The sequence below is a fragment of the Notechis scutatus genome, chromosome 15 (assembly GCF_049901735.1).
Source record: "Notechis scutatus isolate UNSWTSFEM ecotype Mainland chromosome 15, rNotScu1.2, whole genome shotgun sequence".
NCBI classification, from domain to species: Eukaryota; Metazoa; Chordata; class Lepidosauria; order Squamata; family Elapidae; genus Notechis; species Notechis scutatus.
This window is the reverse complement of record NC_142023.1, coordinates 10,986,422-11,006,936: the sequence shown is the minus strand read 5'-3', so window position 1 is coordinate 11,006,936 and position 20,515 is coordinate 10,986,422. Positions and strand designations below refer to the sequence as shown.

General features: G+C 44.4%; 2 protein-coding genes across 2 annotated transcripts in view; one reads left to right on the top strand and one right to left on the bottom strand.

Annotated features, from left to right (window-relative positions):
* Nucleotides 1-893: 893 nt before the first annotated feature.
* SLC31A2 (solute carrier family 31 member 2) lies at nucleotides 894-11,029 on the top strand. Its single transcript, XM_026686638.2, has 4 exons — nucleotides 894-1,164; nucleotides 5,219-5,285; nucleotides 6,336-6,519; nucleotides 8,852-11,029. The coding sequence occupies exons 1-4, from the start codon at nucleotides 1,156-1,158 to the stop codon at nucleotides 9,018-9,020; spliced, it is 429 nt and encodes a 142-aa protein (XP_026542423.1). The 5' UTR covers nucleotides 894-1,155; the 3' UTR covers nucleotides 9,021-11,029.
* A 317-nt stretch (nucleotides 11,030-11,346) lies between these two features.
* NIBAN2 (niban apoptosis regulator 2) overlaps nucleotides 11,347-20,515 on the bottom strand; it is a 52,382-nt gene continuing 43,213 nt past the window's right edge. Inside the window, exons 9-14 of the mRNA XM_026686637.2 lie at nucleotides 19,390-19,577; nucleotides 19,079-19,234; nucleotides 17,494-17,610; nucleotides 16,662-16,769; nucleotides 15,413-15,524; nucleotides 11,347-14,649 (exon numbers count right to left, since the gene is read on the bottom strand). Of these exons, the coding sequence (XP_026542422.1) occupies nucleotides 13,925-14,649; nucleotides 15,413-15,524; nucleotides 16,662-16,769; nucleotides 17,494-17,610; nucleotides 19,079-19,234; nucleotides 19,390-19,577 (1,406 nt within the window). The 3' untranslated portion in view covers nucleotides 11,347-13,924. The remainder of the gene's footprint in view (nucleotides 14,650-15,412; nucleotides 15,525-16,661; nucleotides 16,770-17,493; nucleotides 17,611-19,078; nucleotides 19,235-19,389; nucleotides 19,578-20,515) is intronic.

Genomic DNA, 20,515 nt, shown 5'->3' with positions numbered 1-20,515 from the left:
TCTCCCCCCCCAAGCACCAAGGGGGGGGGGGAGTTAACTTACACCTGCTTACATGAGAAGGGTTTTTTTTTCAGATGTCCCTGACTTGCATCTGTCCTGCAAGCTGTCTGTAAGGGACTACTCAGTTCTGCTTGGGAATCATGGGAGTCTGTGGAGATTCTCAGCCATCCAGGCCATGGTTGTCCCAAAGGTGCCTTTTTTTCAGGAGGCAACTGGACTTTCTTCTGTCTTTTTTCTTTTGAAGGCGTTTTGCTTCTCATCCAAGAAGCGTCTTCAGCTCTGACTGCATGATGAGGAATGGAAGGGCTGATATTCCTTGCAGGCAGCTGGTCATTTGCATCCAATTAAAGAGGGTCGTTGAAGCACTGGAGGTTTATGTCTATGGAAGTTCTCAGTCATCCAGGCCATGGATGTCCCAAAGGTGCTTTCTTGGTTTTTCTTTGAAGACATTTCGTGTCTCATCCAGTCAGAGCTGAAGAAGCTTCTTGGATGAGAAGTGAAATGTCTTCAAAGAAAAAACCAGCAAGTCCAGTTGCCTCCTGAAAAAAAAAAAGCACCCTTGGGACTTGGAGGTTGACCTGTGTCTTCAGGGTCACCTGAGTAGCGCAAATGATTCCTGTAGTCTGCAATTCTTTTCCCCCTCTGGAAATCCATTCCTACTCCCGCACCGTTCCAAGGGTGTCCGTCCACCCCAAATTGTATAGCTAAAAGACTGTCGACATTCTCAGATCATCAGTAGGGACAGTTGGAAGGATGGGATGGCCTTGAAAGATCCACCCACGTCTTTGGACAAACATTTGCTCATGCAAAGCGTGCAGCAGGATGCGCTATCTACTTAAAGATTAAATCTTGGTGGGGCGGGGCCAAATCCAGAGGCAGAAACTACAACCCCCAGAGTGCCTTGCGCCTCTCGTAATGGCTTGCAGAAGCCTTGAAGGCTGCCTATCTCTTGTCTTGATTTAATTAACCCGGGAGAGGTGCGTCTCGCCAAAGGCGGAACCTGCTAGCAAGGAAGAGAAGAAAGCAAGCAAAAACTTAAGGATCGCATTAAACTCGCCCGCCTTGTATTACTGCTTTTTAGCTGGGAGAAAAAGTGGGGGAGGGGGGACAAGCAGCGAAAAGAAGAAGTTGGGGGAAAAAAGAAGAGAAATCACGATGATGCCAGTAAGTCTATTTTCAATTTGCAAGGGTGGGGGTTGGCTTTTTCCGCTCCTTTCTTCTGGAAACCCGTACGAAATTAAACTCAGGATTTCCCAATTCAACTCTTGGTGATTAAAAATATCCTTTTTGATATTAAAAAAAAATATCTGGACCGACTATGAATCGGTCGATCTTTTTTACTCTTGTACAACTTCGCCCACTTTTGCCATAAATGTAGCAATATGGAAACGTAAGGGACTCGCCCATTGATTTCAATCCTTTCTAACGCTGCCGTCTTTTATTTGGACCCCCGGGTTCTTTGCTCAAATAAAAATGTTTTGTTTGAGCTGTTACTTTGTCTTAGAAATTGTTGCAAAAAGAGTTGATATGCATCCAGGGTGGCGGTGGCAGTTTCAAATTTCTCCCTGATCTGTTTAAATTGTTGTTTAAAAATATGTTTGTTATACAGCCACTTCGTTTAACAAAGCGACCAAAGTGCTGAAGGGAATATAAACCAGAATGGTAGGCAAAGGTGTGATCAAAAACAGATGGCTTGGTCAACCAACTGTGGGACGCAGGAAAGTGGAAACCTAGAAACTTCTTAAGAGTTAAGATTCACCAAGTTCAGATATTAGATGGGGGGGGGGGGAATCTGGAGTCTGGTAGCACTATTTCCAACCAACTTTGTTTATTAAAAGATAAATTTTTGGAGGGGAGCTTATGGGTTGATCCTGATTAAAACCTTAATAGGATGTGCCGGTTGGACAACTGGCTACCAGATTCCTCAAGCTTTGAACCCCAGTTAAAACAGCTGTTTATTTATTTATTGTTTGCTTGTTTGTCAAGCATGTATTAGGTAACAAATATAAGTATAAACAGGATTATTAATACATGAAATGGGTATGAATAAAAGGGGACATTAGGACAGGGACGGTAGGCACGTTGGTGCGCTTATGCACGCCCCCTTACAGACCTCTTAGGAATGAGGTCAACAGTAAACAGCCTGAGGTTAAAGTTTTTGGGGTTTTGGGGAAAACAACATTATAGTTCTCCTATAATGTCAACCAATACTGGTTGTCTCTGAACCAGACTCCCACGTCTTTGGTTCTCGAGTAGGAGAGACATTGCAAAAACTTCTGAAGGCGAATTACACACTATGTTCCTCTTCCTTTGCTCAACTGTGACAACAGAAGCGGGGAAACTGAGGACTCACACTATCACAACCCACTCTTTGCTGGGTAGAAAGTTTCTGAGGGTTTCTGCAAGGAACTTCCTGTCACAAACGCAGTTGTGTTACTTGGTCTGGGAAAAACAAAAGGTGTAAAAGTGAACAGAGCAGGGGTCCCCAATTCCTAGGCCATGGCCCGTTTGAAATTGGCCCATGGAAGGGCAGGTGAATGTGCACGCACAGCTATGCTTACCTGAGCAGCAGGCAAATGCACAAGGCTCGCTTTGTGTGAGTAGGGCCATCCCCCCCCCCCCTCCCCGCTGCCTCCAATCCACAAAGGTGGGAAGGCTGGAATAGTCAGGCTGAAAGCAACCATTAGCAAAAATAGGAGGTTGAAACCCCATTTTGAGTGGGTGGTCTATCCTTGATCAGGAGCAGGGGGAGATCACATTCAGGGAGATGGATGGCTTTACATTTTGATTGGAGAACTTGCCAGAAATACCTGTTTAAGCAAGTGGGTTCAAAACCCTCAGTCTACATTTTGCCTCTCCAGAACTGCTTGAATAAATCTGCGGCCTGTGAAAATGCAATTATAAAGGAGAATGTTTGTAGCTCAGGGCTGAAAGGAGGGATCCTCTTTGAGGTGGCAGAGGTTTCATGACCCAAACTGGGCAACATCATCAGTGCTAGTAGGGAGTGGGGTTTCCTCTCAATTTATATTCTAGTGCCTTGCCCTGACAGAGCTGGTGGAAGCGGTCTAGGTGTTTTTTGGGTTGGATGATGATAACACTGATAATGTTACCTACCTAGTTGGGTCATGAAACGTATGCAAGAAAACAAGCAAAACCACAATGTATCCAGGCGCGCGTGCGTGTGTGTGTGTGTGTGTGTGTGTGTGTGTGTGTGTGTGTGTATGACCTCCCTTCTAGCCTTCAGGATTTCCATGGGTGTGGGAGAACCCCTTTTCTTAAACTTCCTCCTCCAGTTTCCTTGGAGTGGTTACATAAAGAGCCATCTGATTCGAGAGTCTTCCATCCAAAAACCCGCCTGGCAGATTAGGAAACTGTCTGCTTGTTGTTGTTGGCTGGCGTGTTTTGTTTTTTTCCCTGTCCCACTTGTGCTCATGGTTGCCACACCTGGGCAAATCCAGCCTTGCCTAAACACCTGTCCAAACCTTGGCAAACTCCAGGTAACAAGCAACACAAATGGCGGGGTTGGAAGACACGGCTTCCAAATGCTTTCTCAGGACCGAGGCATGGAAGAGCATCAGCCGAGGCCAAACAGAGACGGAGAGGTGGTCCTTGCCTTATGACCACAATTTTGCCCAAGCCAGGAGGAGGAGGAGAAGGAAGAAGAGGAGGAGGAGGACTGCGGGGTCCTTGGTGTTCTCTGAGCTTGGTGGTTTTCTTGACCTGTGTTGCTAACTGAACTGCAGTGATTCACTTAACCACGGTGGCAGAAGGGGCGTAAAATGGGGCAAAACTGTCTCGCTTAGCAGCAAAAAAAATTCGGGCTCCATTAAGGTCGTAAGTCAAGGACTACCAATATTGCATTGTTTCCCTTCAAAAAGGATCAACCTGCAAACACAGAGAATTTTGGGAATGGAAAGGAAAAGCAAGGATAGTTGTTGCGGGAATTCTTTTGGATGAGAACCCAATATTGCCAACACTTAAGTTTATAGTTCCATATTTGTCCCTAGCGACTGGTTTATTTTCTTACTACATGTTGTAATTCGGGTGGTTTGGATATCCAGAGGGTGGAATTCGGGTCCCGGCCCAAGGATGCAATTGATAAGCCAAAATTCCTGGAGGTTAATGCTTTGTGGAAAGACCCAGGTGTGTTTGCAAATACAACTCGGATGGGAAGGAAAAGCAAGACAAGAGGCATCAATTAGGTAGAGTAAGATGACGGATAATCATGGGTTACCCGTAAATAGAAATAGCTCACATGATCAAAAATTACCATATACAGAATTGGCCTATTGTTTCATACTAACCAGCTTGGCAAGAGATTATACGTGGACTGCCTCCAGTTTCCTACTAGTTCCACTCCACCTGGTTTTATCCCATTTAGAAAATATTAATTCCTGGGGGGAAAAGAAAATTATAAATTGGCCTCCATTAACAATTATTTTTAAAAAATTATATGAGGTTCAATAAGCCTATCTGCTCTATCTATCTATCTATCTATCTATCTATCTATCTATCTATCTATCTATCTATCTATCATCTATATCTATCTATCAATCATCTATATCTATCTATCTATCTATCTATCTATCTATCTATCTATCTATCTATCTATCTATCTATCATCCATCCATCCATCTCTGTCTTTCTTTTCTTTTTCTTTTTATCTCTCTCTCCCTCCCTCCCTCCATCTATACGTATCTATCTATCCTCCATTTCTGTATTTCTTTTCTTTTTCTCCCTCCCTCCCTCCCTCCTTCCCTCCATCTATCTATCTCATCCATCCATGCATCCATCTCTCTCTCTCTCTGTGTGTCTATCTACTATCCATGCATCCATCCACGCACCCATCTCTCTCTCTGTGTGTCTCTCTTTCATCTATCTCTATCACAGGAGGTTTCCCAGGAAAAATTGGACACCCATTTGTCTTCATTAGTCGTATGGGCACCTGCCTTGGGCAGGGGGTTGAACTAGAGATCTCCAGCCCTCTGATTCTATGTTCCTTGAATGGTTAGAGCTGTCAGATTCAGGCTGAAACAATGTGAAGGACCACCAGATGGCCTCAAAGAATCTTTGCTGTCGTGTAGTGGACACCTCACAGTCCACATCTAACAGCACCATCCATTGAAATCAACTAATATCTAGCCATAAGAGACATACCTACTTACATTTTAATTTTGTCGGTTTTCTTTTGCCTCTCCCTTCCCTGACTCTCCTACAGATGCATTTCTTTTTCTCAGATAAAGTGATTCTCCTGTTTGACTTCTGGGATGTCCACAGTGCGGGAGGTAAGTAAACGAACTTATCTAAGGAAAACAGAGGCTGCCCAGCCAAAGATCGGTCTTTGAAGCTGGAGAGATTGTATTTGAAACCTGAGCTTTCACAATAGGGAGGGCCATTAGGAGTAATTTGCCCTCTTGACATGGCAGCTCAGATTTCCTTCAAACACTTGACTTGATTGGTTTTCCCAGAACCAAAAAGTGAAAGAGCCACACTAGCTACAAGATTCATAGCAACTACTTTAGACACAATTCAGTTGTTCTTGGTGGAATTCTAAGAGTTCTTTGAAGTCTCTACATGTCACCAAAGATAGTGCAACAGAGAAGGAGAACAGCCATGAATATATTTTCAAGGATTTGTGTAAGTATGACGGTGGTGTTATCCATTCAGGCGTGTCCACCCTTGGCAATTCTGCAGGCCAAGTCTCTCTCCACATCTTCTGATCGAGGAGGAGGAGAAGGGAGAGGAGAAGGGAAGAAGGAGGAGGAGGAGAAGAAATAGTAGTAGTAGTAGTAGTTATCCATTCAGTTGTGTCTGACTCTTGGTGGTTCTATGAGCCAGGTCTCTCTCCACATCTTCTGATCGAGGAGGAGGAGGAAGAGAAGAAGGGAAGGAGGAAGAGAAGAAATATTAGTAGTTATCCATTCAGTTGTGTCTGACTCTTGGCGGTTCTATGAGCCAGGTCTCTCTCCACATCTTCTGATCGAGGAGGAGGAGGAAGAGAAGAAGGGAAGGAGGAGGAGAAGAAGTAGTAGTAGTTATCCATTCATTTATGTCTGACTCTTGGTGGTTCTATGAGCCAGGTCTCTCTCCACATCTTCTGATCTTGCCCTACTCCTTTCAGTTGTTTGATACTCTTGTTGGTATCAGCTTTGATGGTGTCCAGCCACTGTGTCAGCCTGGTTTCCTTTTACCCTAAACTCTTCCAACCATTTGTCTGGAATGGCATAGGTTCTCCTGCCTGAGTAGGGGGTTGGACTAGAAGACCTCCCAGGTCCCTTCCATATGCTATCCTTTATTAACCCCGCCCTATCCATGTTTCTACTGTGTTTTAACAGGGATGGTGCTTTCCGTGTTTGTGATCATGCTACTCACCATGTTATATGAAGGCATCAAAGTTGGCAAAGCAAAACTGATCCAGCACTCACAGACAGCCGTGGCCCCCAGCATCAGTCAGGAAAACTTGAGAGAAGGGGTCTCCGTGAACTCAGATGTGGGGTCAGCCACCACCTCCCTGAAGAAGTAAGGAAAACACTGTGTGCATGTGTCTTGGGTGTAATATTTTCTGCCCCCTTCCAGTTACAGCTGGCGCATAAGTTTTGAAGCAGCAATGCCTGTTTCACAAGGGACACCTTTGTTTCAAGGCTATCAAGAGCTGAGCTCTGTTTGTGGTAACTCACAAACCCGCAAAACAATCCTTTGCTGGCCTTCCTGTTTATAGCACTCATGTTCTGAAAAATTCAAACTTCTTTTCAGCAAGCTGCCCGGTTTTTATTGTACATCCCCCCACCCCCCGAAGGGGAATAGGAGGAGGGGGGAAGGGGAGGATTCATTACCAAAGCAGGCAACATCATCAATGCTAGAAGGGAGTGTGGCTAATAAAGAGAAATAAGAGCAAACCCCACTCTCTTCTAGCACTGATGATGTCACCTAGTTTGCTAATGAAACGTCTGCAAGAAAACCACCTAGTTCAGAGAGCACCAAGGACCCCTCCATTCAACCCTGAGCTTGCCTTATTCTCCTTCATTGGTACTCTATTTAGAAAAGATCTTTTGGAAGCAATGGTCCTTCAGCCCTGCCTGTTGAAGTCCCATTATTTCCATTAGATGAACCCCCAGGTGAGGCACCTACAGCAGCTTCCAACTCCGGTGTTCCAAGTTGTGTCCAGCATGGGTGTACAAGCTGGACCATAGCCATGCCAGACAAGATCTTTTCAGCATCTTCCGTCTTTCGAGTCCTTGGTTATCAAAGCCCCTTTGTGTTAATGGAACCAACACTGCCAAGGAAGAGATAAGGGTGTTGATGTAACCGTAAGCCTGGTTGAGATTGCTCACATGCCGCGTTGTTGACCGAAAACCAAGACCCCATGAAAGCATCTCTCATGAACTGTACCATGCTATTGAAGTAGGGCGGGTGATGATGATAGAGTAGCTCTTGTGATTAACATGTGTAACCAGACATGCAGATGAGCAGAAGACAGCCATAGACAGTGCAACATTTTCTGGAGTGTGACTACTTCTATGGCCCGAAAAGAATCATCTGTGTGCAAGGGTGGTTGTTATGGTGGCTTTAAGGTTTCCAAAAGAGGCAACCAAGTTTAGAGTAAGTGTTGGGGCAGATTATACACTGCAGCTAGGAGGAATAGCAACAGCCATAGCACTTAGATTTCTATGCTTCTTCACAGTACTTTACAGCCCTCTCTAAGTAGTTTACAGAGTCAGCCTCTTGCCCCTAACAATCTTGAGTCCTCATTTTACCGACCTTGAAAGGATGGAAGGCTGAGTCAACCTTGAGCCTGGTCAGGATCAAACTGCTGGCAATGGGCAGAGTTAGCATGCAATACTGCATTCTAATTACAAGAAAAGAAGGAAGGACTAGCAATAGCACTTAGACTTGTGTACCGCTTCACAGTGCTTTTATAGCCCTCTTTAAACAGTTTATAGAGTCAGCCTCTTGCCCCCAACAATCTGGGCTCTCATTTGACCCACCTTGGAAGGATGGAGGGCTGTAGCCAACCTTGAGCTGGTCAGGATTGAACTGCTGGCAGTGGGCAGAATTAGCCTGCAATACTGCATTCTAACCACTGCGCCAGTATAGCAAATGAATAAAGAAGGGTAGGGTAGGGTAGAATAGAATAGCCCTTAGACTTATATAATGCTTCACAGTGCTCTGTAAGCGGTTTACAGAGTCAGCCTATTCCCCCCAACAATCTGGGTCCTCATTTTACCAACCTCAGAAGGATGGAAGGCCAAGTCTACCTTAAGACAGTCAGGATCGAACTCCTAGCAGTCAGCAGAGTTAGCCTGCAATGCTGTGTTCTAACCACTGCACCATCACGGAAGAGAAGGACAAGGGGTGGTATGATAGCAGTCTTCCAATGTTTGAGGGGCTGTCACAGAGATGAGGGGGTCAACCTATTCTCTAAAGCAACAGAGAGAAGGGCAAGAAGCAATGGGTGGAAGGTCATTAAACAAAGATCCAACATAGAATTTAAGGAGAAATTTCCAGACGGTGAGAAGAACAATCAGTGGAACAGCTTCCCTCCAGAAGTTGTGGGTACTCCATCACTGGAGATGAGATTGGACAGCCACTTGTCCAGAATGGTATAGGTTCTCCTGCTCAAGCAGGAGGTTGGACCAGAAGACTTCCAAGGTCCCATCCAACCCTACTATTCTATATTCTAAAAGGCCTAGTTGGCAGAAATCCTAAACAAGGAACCTCATTAAATTAACACCCTTAAATTTACATTTGGGAGGAATGGAAGACAAGACAGAGGGAAGCTAGTGGGTAGAACTTCTTTTTAATCCATTTACTTGCTTTCTGAAAAAAACTTTTTCTTCTCCTCTTTCACAAGGCGTCTTTCATGGCACCTAGCGGAGACCTTACTCCACATGGTCCAGGTGTTTTTGGGTTACCTGGTGATGCTGGCCGTCATGACTTACAACACGTGGATCTTCCTGGGAGTGATTGCGGGTTCAGCCATCGGATACTTCATGGCGTATCCACTACTATGCCTCAGATAGCAGCATGGAAGCTTCTCGTAGAGACAGCTCAAAAGTGAAAATCACGCCGATTTTGCAACTGGAATGGATTCTATTGGGACAAGTCCTCTCCAGCAGAGATCTCAGGTTCTCTTCGGATTTCATTTTATCTCTCATCTTGGCTGGCACTTCTAATCCTCTAAAATAGCCATTGTGCTTCCAATTCCAAGTAATTTTTTTCCCTAAGTGCCTTAACACTTTTCTCGTGTCCAGAAAGTTAATTTCAAGTAGTGTCCATCTACTTCCATCTAGGGGTAGAACACACAATATGATTGTCGTTGAGGTTGCCTCAACGTGTTTGAGATGGGGCAGCTCTGATCGAACTGTCTTTGGTCACCCTTAAATCTCATCAGCTTGATTTTGATTTGTTTGGAAAAATAAAGCCACCAGCAGAAATGTAGAAAGTGGGGAGGAAAGGGGGCAGATGTTGTCCCATAGCCTTAAAGGGAGTGATGGGGATAAATGTCCTATTATCTAAAGTACAATAAGCTTTGCAAACTTTGAAAGCACAGTTGGAAAAAATTCCTTTGCCAACACCATGATTTGAAGCACTTTAATAGATCTGGTCTGTTTCTATTCTCAATGCTCATTCTGCTTTTTGACTCCTGTTCTCCCAGATGTTTTCATGAAGCCAACATCCTGCCAACGCAATGGGCAGTTGAGATTATTCATTATTTGCCAAAAGACCTTTTTTTCCACAGGCTGGGTGACTAACCTAAGGAACTCAGGGCCCAGAAAGGACAATCGCAATCACTGTACAGATGTTTTTTTAAATACAGGAAAGTCCTCAACATACGACAATGGAGCTCAAAATTTTCATGGCTAAGTGAGGCATTTGTTAAGTAAGTTTTGTCCCATTTTGCAACTTCTCTTGCCACCGTGGTTGAGTGAATCCCTGCAGTTAGTTAGCTGGTTGTTCGGTGAGTCTGGCTTTCTCGCTGACTTGGCTAGTCAGAGGGCCGCAAAATGGTATCACAGGACCTTGGTACATGCTGCCAAGCGTCTGAGTTTTGATCACATGATTATGAGGCTGCAAATGGTTGTAAGTGTGAAAAACGGCAGTAAGTCCCTTTTGTCAGTGCTGTTGTGACAGCCACTAAACGAACTGTTGTAAGTCCAGGACTACCTGTAATTATTTAGAGGAGGGAAGAGAACGAGACAAATTCTTGGCATGTTCAGGCATGAAGTTGCAGTTTTCTAACCTACATTCCCCCACTTGCATGTCCAGAAAGGGAGTTAAGGTGTCACACATCTGGACAGTATCAATCAGATTAACACAATAAATCTTCCTGCTGGGGTAAAATTACTAGACTATCCAATTCAAATTAGAATACGATGGAGCTGAAGCCTTTCCAAGCATTGACCCCTTGTTTTTCCCAATCCCCATCTCGAGTATCAGTATGAACAGGGTCTGGATGGAAATGGCAGGGATTGACGGTTTTGAACAGCCATTTGTCCAGAATGGTAGAGGTTTTCCTGTTTGAGTAGGGGGCTGGACTAGAAGACCTCCAAAGTCCCTGCCAACTCTGTCATTCTGTATTCAGAGATGAACAACTTAATAGGTTGGTAAACAAAGGTCTGACATTTTAATTTACTTTTAATTCACTTGGAGAGTTTTAAACCAGTTACTTTCTCCCTGTAAAGAATGCTGTGAAGGAAACAGGAGGTCATTGCCTTGACAAATTATCTGTGTTTAATTTGTTGGCACCCATTGAAAGTGTTGAACATTTGTTTCTTGGGAATGAAACATTCCAAGGAATTCCAGACTACTTCATTTTGCTTCTAGACCGTGATTATCTTGGAGAAGATGAAAATTGCATCCCAATTTTTTCCCCCGATCATCCCCCCGTATTGTAGACTCTGGGAGATAAACGCAGAATCCCTTGGAATGAAAATTTGCACATCTCTAGTGCCTACTAAAACTATGTTAAAAAGGAAGCAATTATGACATGTATTTTTTAAAGTCCAATAAATGTATGAATAATTCTCTACGGATGCTTTGTCATTGAGTAGGTTAATAGTTTTAAATTAGTGGGTGGTCAGTTATCACGTCTTCATGTATGTGTGTCTAATCACGCTACAACTCCCCCCCCCCTTCAATTTAATTGTCTGGCAAAGCCAGGCAAACTTAACAAAATTGGTTAACACAATTAGAATAGTATTCTCTGCCTCAAGTTCAAAAACTCCATCTCTTGAAAAATGATTCACCATACATTTTAGTAACCTTGAAAACCAGTTGAGAGAGACTAACGCAGCAAAACTGCCGTCTTTTAGCCAAATGTGGTATAAAAGAGGAGATGGGGTGAACTAGGATTAAATAAAGCTGATTTTTTTATTAATATATAAGCACATTCTCTTAAACATTTGATATAAGATTTGCAATATATACTATCTTTGTTAGAGAGAGAGAGAGAGAGAGAGAGAGAGAGAGAGGAGAAAAAGAACCTTTGGTTCCCAACCATAAGGCATTAAAAGATCGTAGAATCCAAGTAAGAGATTTTCCCTCCTTCTCAACTCTCTGAAATCATTTCAAAGAGGAATTACTACAAACATTAAAAAAAAAAAACAGGCAGAGTGAAACTGGAATGTTACAGCAGCAAATCGAGATGAGGTGGGCAGTGTTGAGGCATTTGGATCATGGGCAGTTTTCCAAGGAGTCTTCCTATTTCTCGATCCGCTGAAGATCATCCCCCTTCCTCAGTTGGCACCACAATTTCCTAGAAGTTGAATTCCAATCATTTTTTATTTTATTTTTGAGATTATGGAATTCCCCCCAAAAGAGCAATCCTCTGCCAGCAGATCCTAACTGACTCAGCTTTGCTTCCCCCATCCATAAAAACAGAGGATGGGAGAAAAACCAACAAGGTTATTTCCTTCTTGAGGGATGAAGGCCCTGGGGGAAATTGGTTCTTGTAGGCCCATTCATCACTCAATCCAGTCAATGCAGAGATTCTTAAGACAGAAACTTTCACCACTAACTTGGAAGAGGACCATGGCCTTCTCAGAAGACAGAAGAAGCCGCCCTTCCCTATCAGCACTGCAGAGAAGATCCAACCAACACCTCTTCCAGAACAGAAAACATCCAGATGTTGCCAGGGTTCTGACTCACTACCACTTTGGGGATGCTCTCAAGACAAGAGTTTGACGGTAAACAAGAATAAAGTGGGACCTTTAAGGAGGTAAAAAAAAAAAAAAACCAAGCCCAACCATATTGTCCAAAGTCCTCCAGGGATGGATGAAGAGATGGATAAGTGGTAGGGATGTGTGTATAGGTATATAAACGTGGATTGGATTGGCATCTTGTAAATCCAGTGCCAGAGGTTGGAAGCTCAGCGTGGCTTCCAACTTGCAATCCGCTTCACAGATTCAGAAGGAAGGGGAGAGGGAAATAGACTTGGTGTATAAAGGCAGGGTGGGATTCTGAAGGCCACGTTCCTGATCCCCAACCCGTTCTTTCACTTTTGCCCATGTCATGCAAGCAGCAGGGAGACCTAAAATTTACAGGGATTGGGTTCCTATTGAAAGGATGCCAGTCATCCCTGCAAGAACACAACTGAATTGCTAAACGTAACTGTCCAGGAACTGCTAAAGCTAAAAGAAACCCCATCTTCCCTTTTGTGTCCCCCGATAATCATTACTGCCACCACACCAAGTGCATTTTTAAAAAAAAAATTATTGGAACCTCGGTGGCTTCCCTCTAGGCTGAAGACTTATGCGTATAGGATCTCTCTTTATAGGATCCTTTTGTAGGATTCTCTGCTGATGGCTTCTAGGATCATTCTGCTCCTTTGCTTCCCTGGGAAAAGAGGGGAAATACACAGACAAACAAGCATGAATTCAGCAGAGAACCTGTGTAGGTAAACCCAAGGATGCCTGAACAGGCCAAGATAATGAACTCCTTAACAATCCTACATTAGCATGACATATACTGGTTACTTGTTCTCATGGAACATCCTTGACTGACCAATTAAGACATAAGGTCCTCAGCCAGCAGTCCTCACTGAAATAATTTAAATTCCTATAGCAGTCTTCTCATAACCATCAACTTTTGCCGGTCTGTTCCAAAATCAGCAAGCCTTCGACGATACACACCCCTTTCTCTAGCTCACATCCACGTGCTTCCAAAAGTCTGCATGCTCCTACTTGCTTTCTCCTGAAACTAAGGGCTCTTCATCTCTACATAACTAGCAAGATGGATGCTGGGGGAAGAACAACAATTGGACCAACTCCAATAGCAATTCTAGTGCTAAAAACATCTAGAATAGGAGGTCCAGAAAAGGACAAATTTAAGAGATAACCATTCCTAATTGTGAACACTGGTGAGGGGAAAAGAGAACCCCTTAACAGGAAAGAGACTTCTACCATCAACAGTTGGAAGAAGACAAAGGGATGGGACCATCAAACCAAATTATGGGTCAGAAAGTCAAATTAGTACCAGTCTGGATCAAGATGGAGAAACCCAATGACTTCTCTTTGTGTTTCAACGCTCCAGGCATGTGTTAGCATCTAAGATGAATGAAGTCCCTTCTCCAGAACACCCAATACAACAATACAACTTTGAGTCAGGAGAACTTGTGTGTGTGTGTGTGTGTGTGTGTGTGTGTGTGTGAAACGCTCCAGTTCAAGACTAGAAAAATCACCCCAGACCCAAGAGATGTAGAATGTGCATTCTGGAGTTCCTCACTTGCCCTGCTTTCCCTCCCCCTCCTCCAAAGGCAGAACTTCTCCAGAAGAATCAAGCACATCTAAAGTTGGAGATGCTCCTATACCAGCCTTGGATTGACTTGCCTTTGTCCTTCCCATCCCACAGGGTCCCCCAGTTCTGGTCTCCCCCCCACACACATTTATCTGGCCGCGAGGAATCCTCTTCCAAGGGGAAGGCTGATCTAGAACTGAGTTTGCACCCCTTCGCTTTCGTCTGTGACCTTGTGGCTGTTCTCCAGCGGGATCTCTGCTTCTGCCTTGCTGGCTTGGGCAGAGACCTCTTCCTCGCCTGTCTCTTTATTGCTGGGCTCTGGGCATTCTGCTTGGACTCCTCTATTTGGAGCTAGGGGTTGCGTGGGGGCAACTGGAGAAGGTTCTGGGGCTTCCTGTTTCTCTCTGTTGAGCTCTGTGGAGGATTCCGTAGTAGGAGAACTATCTTCTGCTTGAGAGTTCTCCTCCTCCTCCTTCCCTTTGCTGGGCTCTGGGGTTCCTCCGCTCTCTTGGGTAATAGTACCATTGCTTAATTGTTCCTCAGCTTGATTGCCATCCAGAGTTGGGACCTCCACCTCTTTCACCAGCAACATACGGACCTCCTTCACAGCGTCCAAGGAGTCCTGGGTCTGAGGACTAGGACAGTGGTCGGACTTCTCTGGTTCTGAACCATCTGGAGATCTTTCCACTTCATCATAAGGCAGAGCCTTTTCATCCACGTGTATCATGGAGACCACCTGCTTGGCCCGGTGCTGCTTCTCGTCCAGGGGGTCTGTGTCTGATTCACCGCCATACTCCTCCCCCCAGTTGATGGGTGTCCCCTCGCCAAGCAGGTGTAGGTTGGGGTCGCTGTTATGCATCACAATGCTGTCCCGGTAGAGGTTGTGCTTCCGCTGGACGGCTGCCTCTTTCACGGCTGAAGTAAGCGTGTAAAGAAAAAAGGGGGGAAAGAGCATGTTGACAGGCAATTCTCCCAAGTCAAGCAAGAGAACCAGTTCTCCATTCAAACACACACACACACACACACACACACACACACACACACACACACACACATCCCAGGAGCAAACAATGTAAGATCAGCCCTGTAAGAACGTGCTGTTGTCTAAAACTTGGAATGTTTTAATCAATGCAATTGACAGTGGGACCAATGCAGATGGAAACTTCTGTATCCTAAGCTAAATAACACTTAAGGCAATATTTTCCAACCAAAGTTCCAGAGAACTATGGTATTGTTCCTTTACATACAAAAAAACATGTTGGTTAGGAGAATTTCATCCATCCATCTGTCATAAATCCATCCAACCACCCCCCTATCCATCCATTCACCCGTCACCCATCCCCCTATCCATCCATTCACCCATCCCCCATCCCCCTATCCATCCATTCACCCACCCATCATCCATCCATCTACTCACCCACCCAACTACACACCATCCATGCATCCACCCACCCATCTATCCATTCACCCATCCATTCAACCACCCACCTATCCATCATCCACCCACCCAGTTTAGAATAATAGGAATTCAGGGTAATATCTTTGGAAGGTGTCAGATTGGAGAGGTGATTTACAAAAATGCCCCCTGCTACAGTAGGATGTTCAAACAGCATCTTTCCCTACCTGGTTCCAGTCAGTTACAATCCCACTCAATCAAAACAAAACCAAAGTCTCTTACCCATCATGATATCTTTCATCACAGACTGCAGGACCACTTCTTCATACGTGTTTTCCACCAGGATGAAGCGGGCAAAATCCTCAAAAATCAGCTCCTGGAATCTTGAGAGGTCCTAATGAAAAGGAAAAAAAATCACAATTGAGAAGCTATCATGGACCTAAGGCCCACAGTGATACACCCTGTAGGATCTGCTCTTAGAAGAAGAGTAAGACTACACCTGGAATCCTGCATCCGGTTTTGGTCGTCACTTTGCAACAAAGTTGTTGAGACTTTGGAAAAAGTGCAAAGAAAATTAACTAAGATGATTAAAGGCCTGGAGACTAAACCATATGAAGAACAAAGAAGAGGGGGTTAACTTATTCTCCAAAGCACCAGAGGGCAGGACAAGAAACAATGGATGGAAAGTAATCATGGAGAGAAGCAACCTGGAATTAAGAAACTTCCTAACAGGGAGGACAATTAACCGGTGGAACAGAAGTTGTGGGCATTCCATCCCTGGAGGCTTTCAAGAAGAGACTGGACAGCCACTTCTTTGAAATGATGTAGAGTCTCCTGCTTAAGCAGAGGCTTAGACTAGAAGACCTACAAGGTCCCTTCCAGCTCTATTCTGATCCACTATTTTAGGTGGTAGCCCATCTACTCTCCATGGCAAATTCAGAGAGAAGATCCAGGTGTCCTCACAGAATGGTTGTCCCAAAGGAGAAACAACTATTTAGAAACAGGCAGGTGTGGTCAGGGAGTTAAAAACATCTTCCCTGAAGTCAACATGGGCCACAAAGTCTTTGTTAGAAATAAAAATAAATGTTCAGCACTGAGACTTTGCTTGAAAGCAGGTGAGCCTGCCGTGTAATTTTATTTTAATTAAAAGCATCTCCCCCCTCTTTTTAAAGACAAATGAAATAAGAAGCCCAGAAGGGAGATTTCCTCTTGGGTTGAATGTTAGGTTTCTGCATCTTTTGCTGGTAAACGCAAACCAGCTACAGAGACAGCAATTTGAGGGTGGCCATTTGGACACTACTAAAATAAGGGATGAAGGGATGCACTGGCTCAGTGGCTAAGACGCTAAGCTTGTCGATCAGAAAGGTCGGCAGTTTGGCAGTTTGAATCCCTAGCACTGTGTCACGGAGTGAGCTCCCATTACTGGTCCCAGCAGCTTCTGCCAACCGAGCAGTTCGAAAGCACATAAAAAATGCAAGTAGAAAAATAGGGACCCCTTTGGTGGGAAGGGAACAGCATTCCTAACTCTTACCCCTTTGCAAGTGGGAGCCAACTTCTTCAGCAGGAAAGGCACTGTGACCTGCAGCAGAGCTTCTCGGAAAAATTTCTTCCGTACCGTGCTGCTGTCGTAATCGTATTTCTGAGAACAAAATGGACCAGAATCACAAATGATGGCTGTGAAGCAGATCATGTTCACGTGAAGCTTCGCTAATAAAAGAGCTGGCCTCCTTTCTCAGGTTGACATTGCTGAACACCTAGTATTTTGTCCCAAAGAAGAATCTTTGGGTTATGTTGCTTTTCAAGCTTTCATAAGCATTTGGATGAAAAAGCGAGAAACAAGAACAATAGAGTAGACATGTGGGAAGTGGAGCAGTACAACAGATGGTCAGGAGAAGGGCGTTACCTGTTTGCACTCAAAAACAAAAGATTAGGCAGATAAGGGTATAATGCCAGAGCTACATCCCACGTCCTTCAAAAGCTTTGGATGTGACCTTTCAGAAATTGATGCCAAACTATGCATCATCCATTATAAATAGGAGTAAAGGGACATGCTATTATATATACCTGGCCAGTAAACTGTCAGCTGAATGTAATTTTAATCCCCTTTAAGCTAAATCAAAATTAGCTTTTGTCTCAGCACCTGGTTTGCAAATGAAGATGGTGCTTCATTCAGGGTCTTCCAGGAACCACCATCCACCCACCCGTCCACCCATCCATCCACCCATCCAACTACCCACCCATCCAACCACCCACTCTATGCATACATCCAACCAATCAACCACCCACCCACCCATCCAACTACCCATCCATCCATCCATCCAACCCAACCCAACCCAACCCAAGAGGGAGGCTAGTGACCTTACCTTGAGCACCCGCTCCAGGATGCGCTGAATTGTCTTGCACAGTTCATCTTTGCTCAATGACTTCCCCAGCTCCTGATGGAGAAGAGTCTCAAAAGTATAGACGGTGTCATCCATTTGCTACAGTGTCAAACAAGGAAGCGATGGGAAGAAGGAGAAGAAACAACAGTCGTGAGTAGCATAGAGTGGGGTGGGGATGTAGAAGGTGGGGGAATCATTACACTGCTACTTAGTTATTTGCATTGGATCGTTGGGACTTAAGCTTATGATAGGATTCGCATGATGACATTATTTTGGTTTTCTGCAGACGCCTGTTGACTGAACCAAGTGTGCTTAGAACACCAGGGATAATTACAGAGAGGGCCAACAGATCAGAGATGGGAAAACCTTGTCCTTCAACAAAATAGTAGTCAAGAGGCTGAAAAGGGAGCCAGGAAGGAGACCCGCCCACATGGAGATGCATGAAAACATCCACGGCACGCATAGGGAACCACCCGTTTCTTCCTGTGTCACGATAACAATAGCACTTAGACTTATATACTGCTTTTCACCCTTACGTGCCTGTCCCTGCTGTAAGCCAGAGAGGCAGATCTGAAGGTGGCTTTGGTATTCTCTGCTATCAGAAGTTTTGGTAGTTTCAGGAGATGAAGTGAGCATGTTTCTGTTTCCGGGGGCAACAAGAACATAAAGATCTGAAATCTAAAAGGAACGGGGAGGCTGCCATATCAGCATTTCAGAACTTCAGTACAATATGTTCAAGCCCTTCCATTAAAGAGAAAAAAAAGACTTCTAGAAGCCAATATAGCACAAGAAGAAAGACGAAATTATTGGTAAATTTTCCTGGTCACTAGAGGGCTCCAGTTGTCTTATAAGCTGGGAAGGGCCAGTTTACCTCTGGTTAGCAAGGAAGGAAGGGAGGGAGGGAGGGAGGGAGGGAGGGAGGAAGGAAGGAAGGAAGGAAGGAAGGAAGGAAGGAAGGAAGGAAGGAAGGAAGGAAGGAAGGAAGGAAGGAAGGAAGGAAAATAATATTTGGGGCAGCTAACTGAACTCTCTCTCATAATTTGGACATTTTGAAAAGATGGGTGGGCACATTCGTGGATTGTAGGCTCCCATCAATGGCTTCTTGACCAAGGTATCTGTCTTTAGTTGCTGGAGATAAGCAATGGCTTCTGAGCTGTCCATAAGATGTAGGAGCCAATTTATTGATATGTGAGTTCTTTCGTAAAGCACTCTGTCAAGCTCAAAATTGACATATTAAAATTGCCATTTTAGTTAGGCTTAGGATATATTCTTTTTCTTACTTTCTATTTGGTGGTCATGGGGGAAGGGTTTCGGGATTGCCACATTCCTAAGAAGGAAGGTGTGGAGATAGGGAGAGTTGTTTAGGCTAGGTGATTCTTCTTCCCGTGGGAAAATGAGCTGACCGTCTGATATTATGGGGTAATTCCAGGTTGTGTTAGATCCGGAATTACCACGGACTTTGCCAATTTGATGCTTTCCTAAATAAAAGAAATTGCTTTGGAAGATGGGCTTTGCTCTTTTCTTTTTAAATGGATTTCATCGCTTGGAAACCTGACACACTCCTTACCTGCCTCATCAGGATTTGGGCACGCTGTTTGAACACGGAGGCACTGGAGACATCAAACCTCTGTTGGAGACCTTCCAGCTTCAGCTGGTCCATTTTCTCGTAGCAGGACTGCATCTTCACGGGATGGAAAGCTAGCTGAGAAAGTTTCTCCATGTACTGGGTGGGGGAGAAAAGAACTATTTAGAAGGTCCAACATCTCAGCAAACATAGACCTCAACATCTTTCTTGCTAAGGGCAATACGGTCTTTTTTTAAGGATTCCTCTACATAAATCCCTACATTTGAGACCTTCAAAAAATGCATTTGTCTTACCTCTCCCAGCTTCTCCATCCCTCCTTCATTGACAATATTCATGTTCATGTCAGTGACATCCTTGAAAAAGACTTCCCGAACTTCAGTAAAGCCCTGGCTGGTTGGAATCATCAGGGCTTCCAAGATGGAACTGATGTAGGGTTGGACATGATTCCGGACACAGACCTCAGCTTTGGAGAAGACGGAGGCTGGAGGAGAATAGTAGAAGGACAACTAAGACCCAAAATAATTTTTATTTAGAAAAGCTAACAAGCCCAATCCAGACAGCTCAAGAGAATTAAAATGGTGGTGGATCTCCATCCAGTAAAATAGATATGAGGAACCTGTAATTCTCCAGGTGTTTTTGAATATCTAACAATGCTCAAGACTTTCAAGAAGCCACTCCCAATGGACCTAGCCAGTTTGGGCAGTGATAGGCAACTTTGGGAGATGTAGTTCAACAACTTCTGGAGGACCCACAGGCCTGACTGTTCTGTGGTTCAATTCTTCCAAATATTCCACGAAGAGGAAAACATTTCAAGGTCGATCAGAAGTAAAAACAGAGCAGCGATAATGAGATTATGCGAACATTTTATCCTATGCATTTTCTGAAGGAAACAGATTTCTCCACCTCTTATCAGTAAGAGTTGGGTGGGACTGTGGAGGTCTTCTAGTCCAAACACCTTCTCATGCAGGAGATGTACACCTTTCCAGACAAATGGCTGTCTAGTCTCTTCTTCCAGTCTCCAGGGATGAAACACCCACAACTTCTGAAGGCAAGATGTTCCACTGCTATGATTGTCCTCACTGTTAGGAATTTCCTCCTTCATTCTAGGTTGCTTCTCTCCTTGATTAGTTTCCACCCATTGTTTCTTCTCTTGCCTACTGGTGCTTAAAAAAATAGCTTTATCTTCCTCATGAACGAAGGCGAATCTATGCGTCCCAGGATAATGTTGCAGGATCCAATCTAGGTTGATCACTGGGACCAGAGGCTTTTGTCTTCCAAGCTTTTGGACTCATGTTGGAGCCCATCCCCAGGGAACTCCTCTCTACCAGAATGTTACCTACCTCTCTTTTGTGGCAGCCCTTCAAGTATTGGAAGACTGCTATCACGTCTTCCCTTGGTCCTCCTTTTCACTAAACTAAA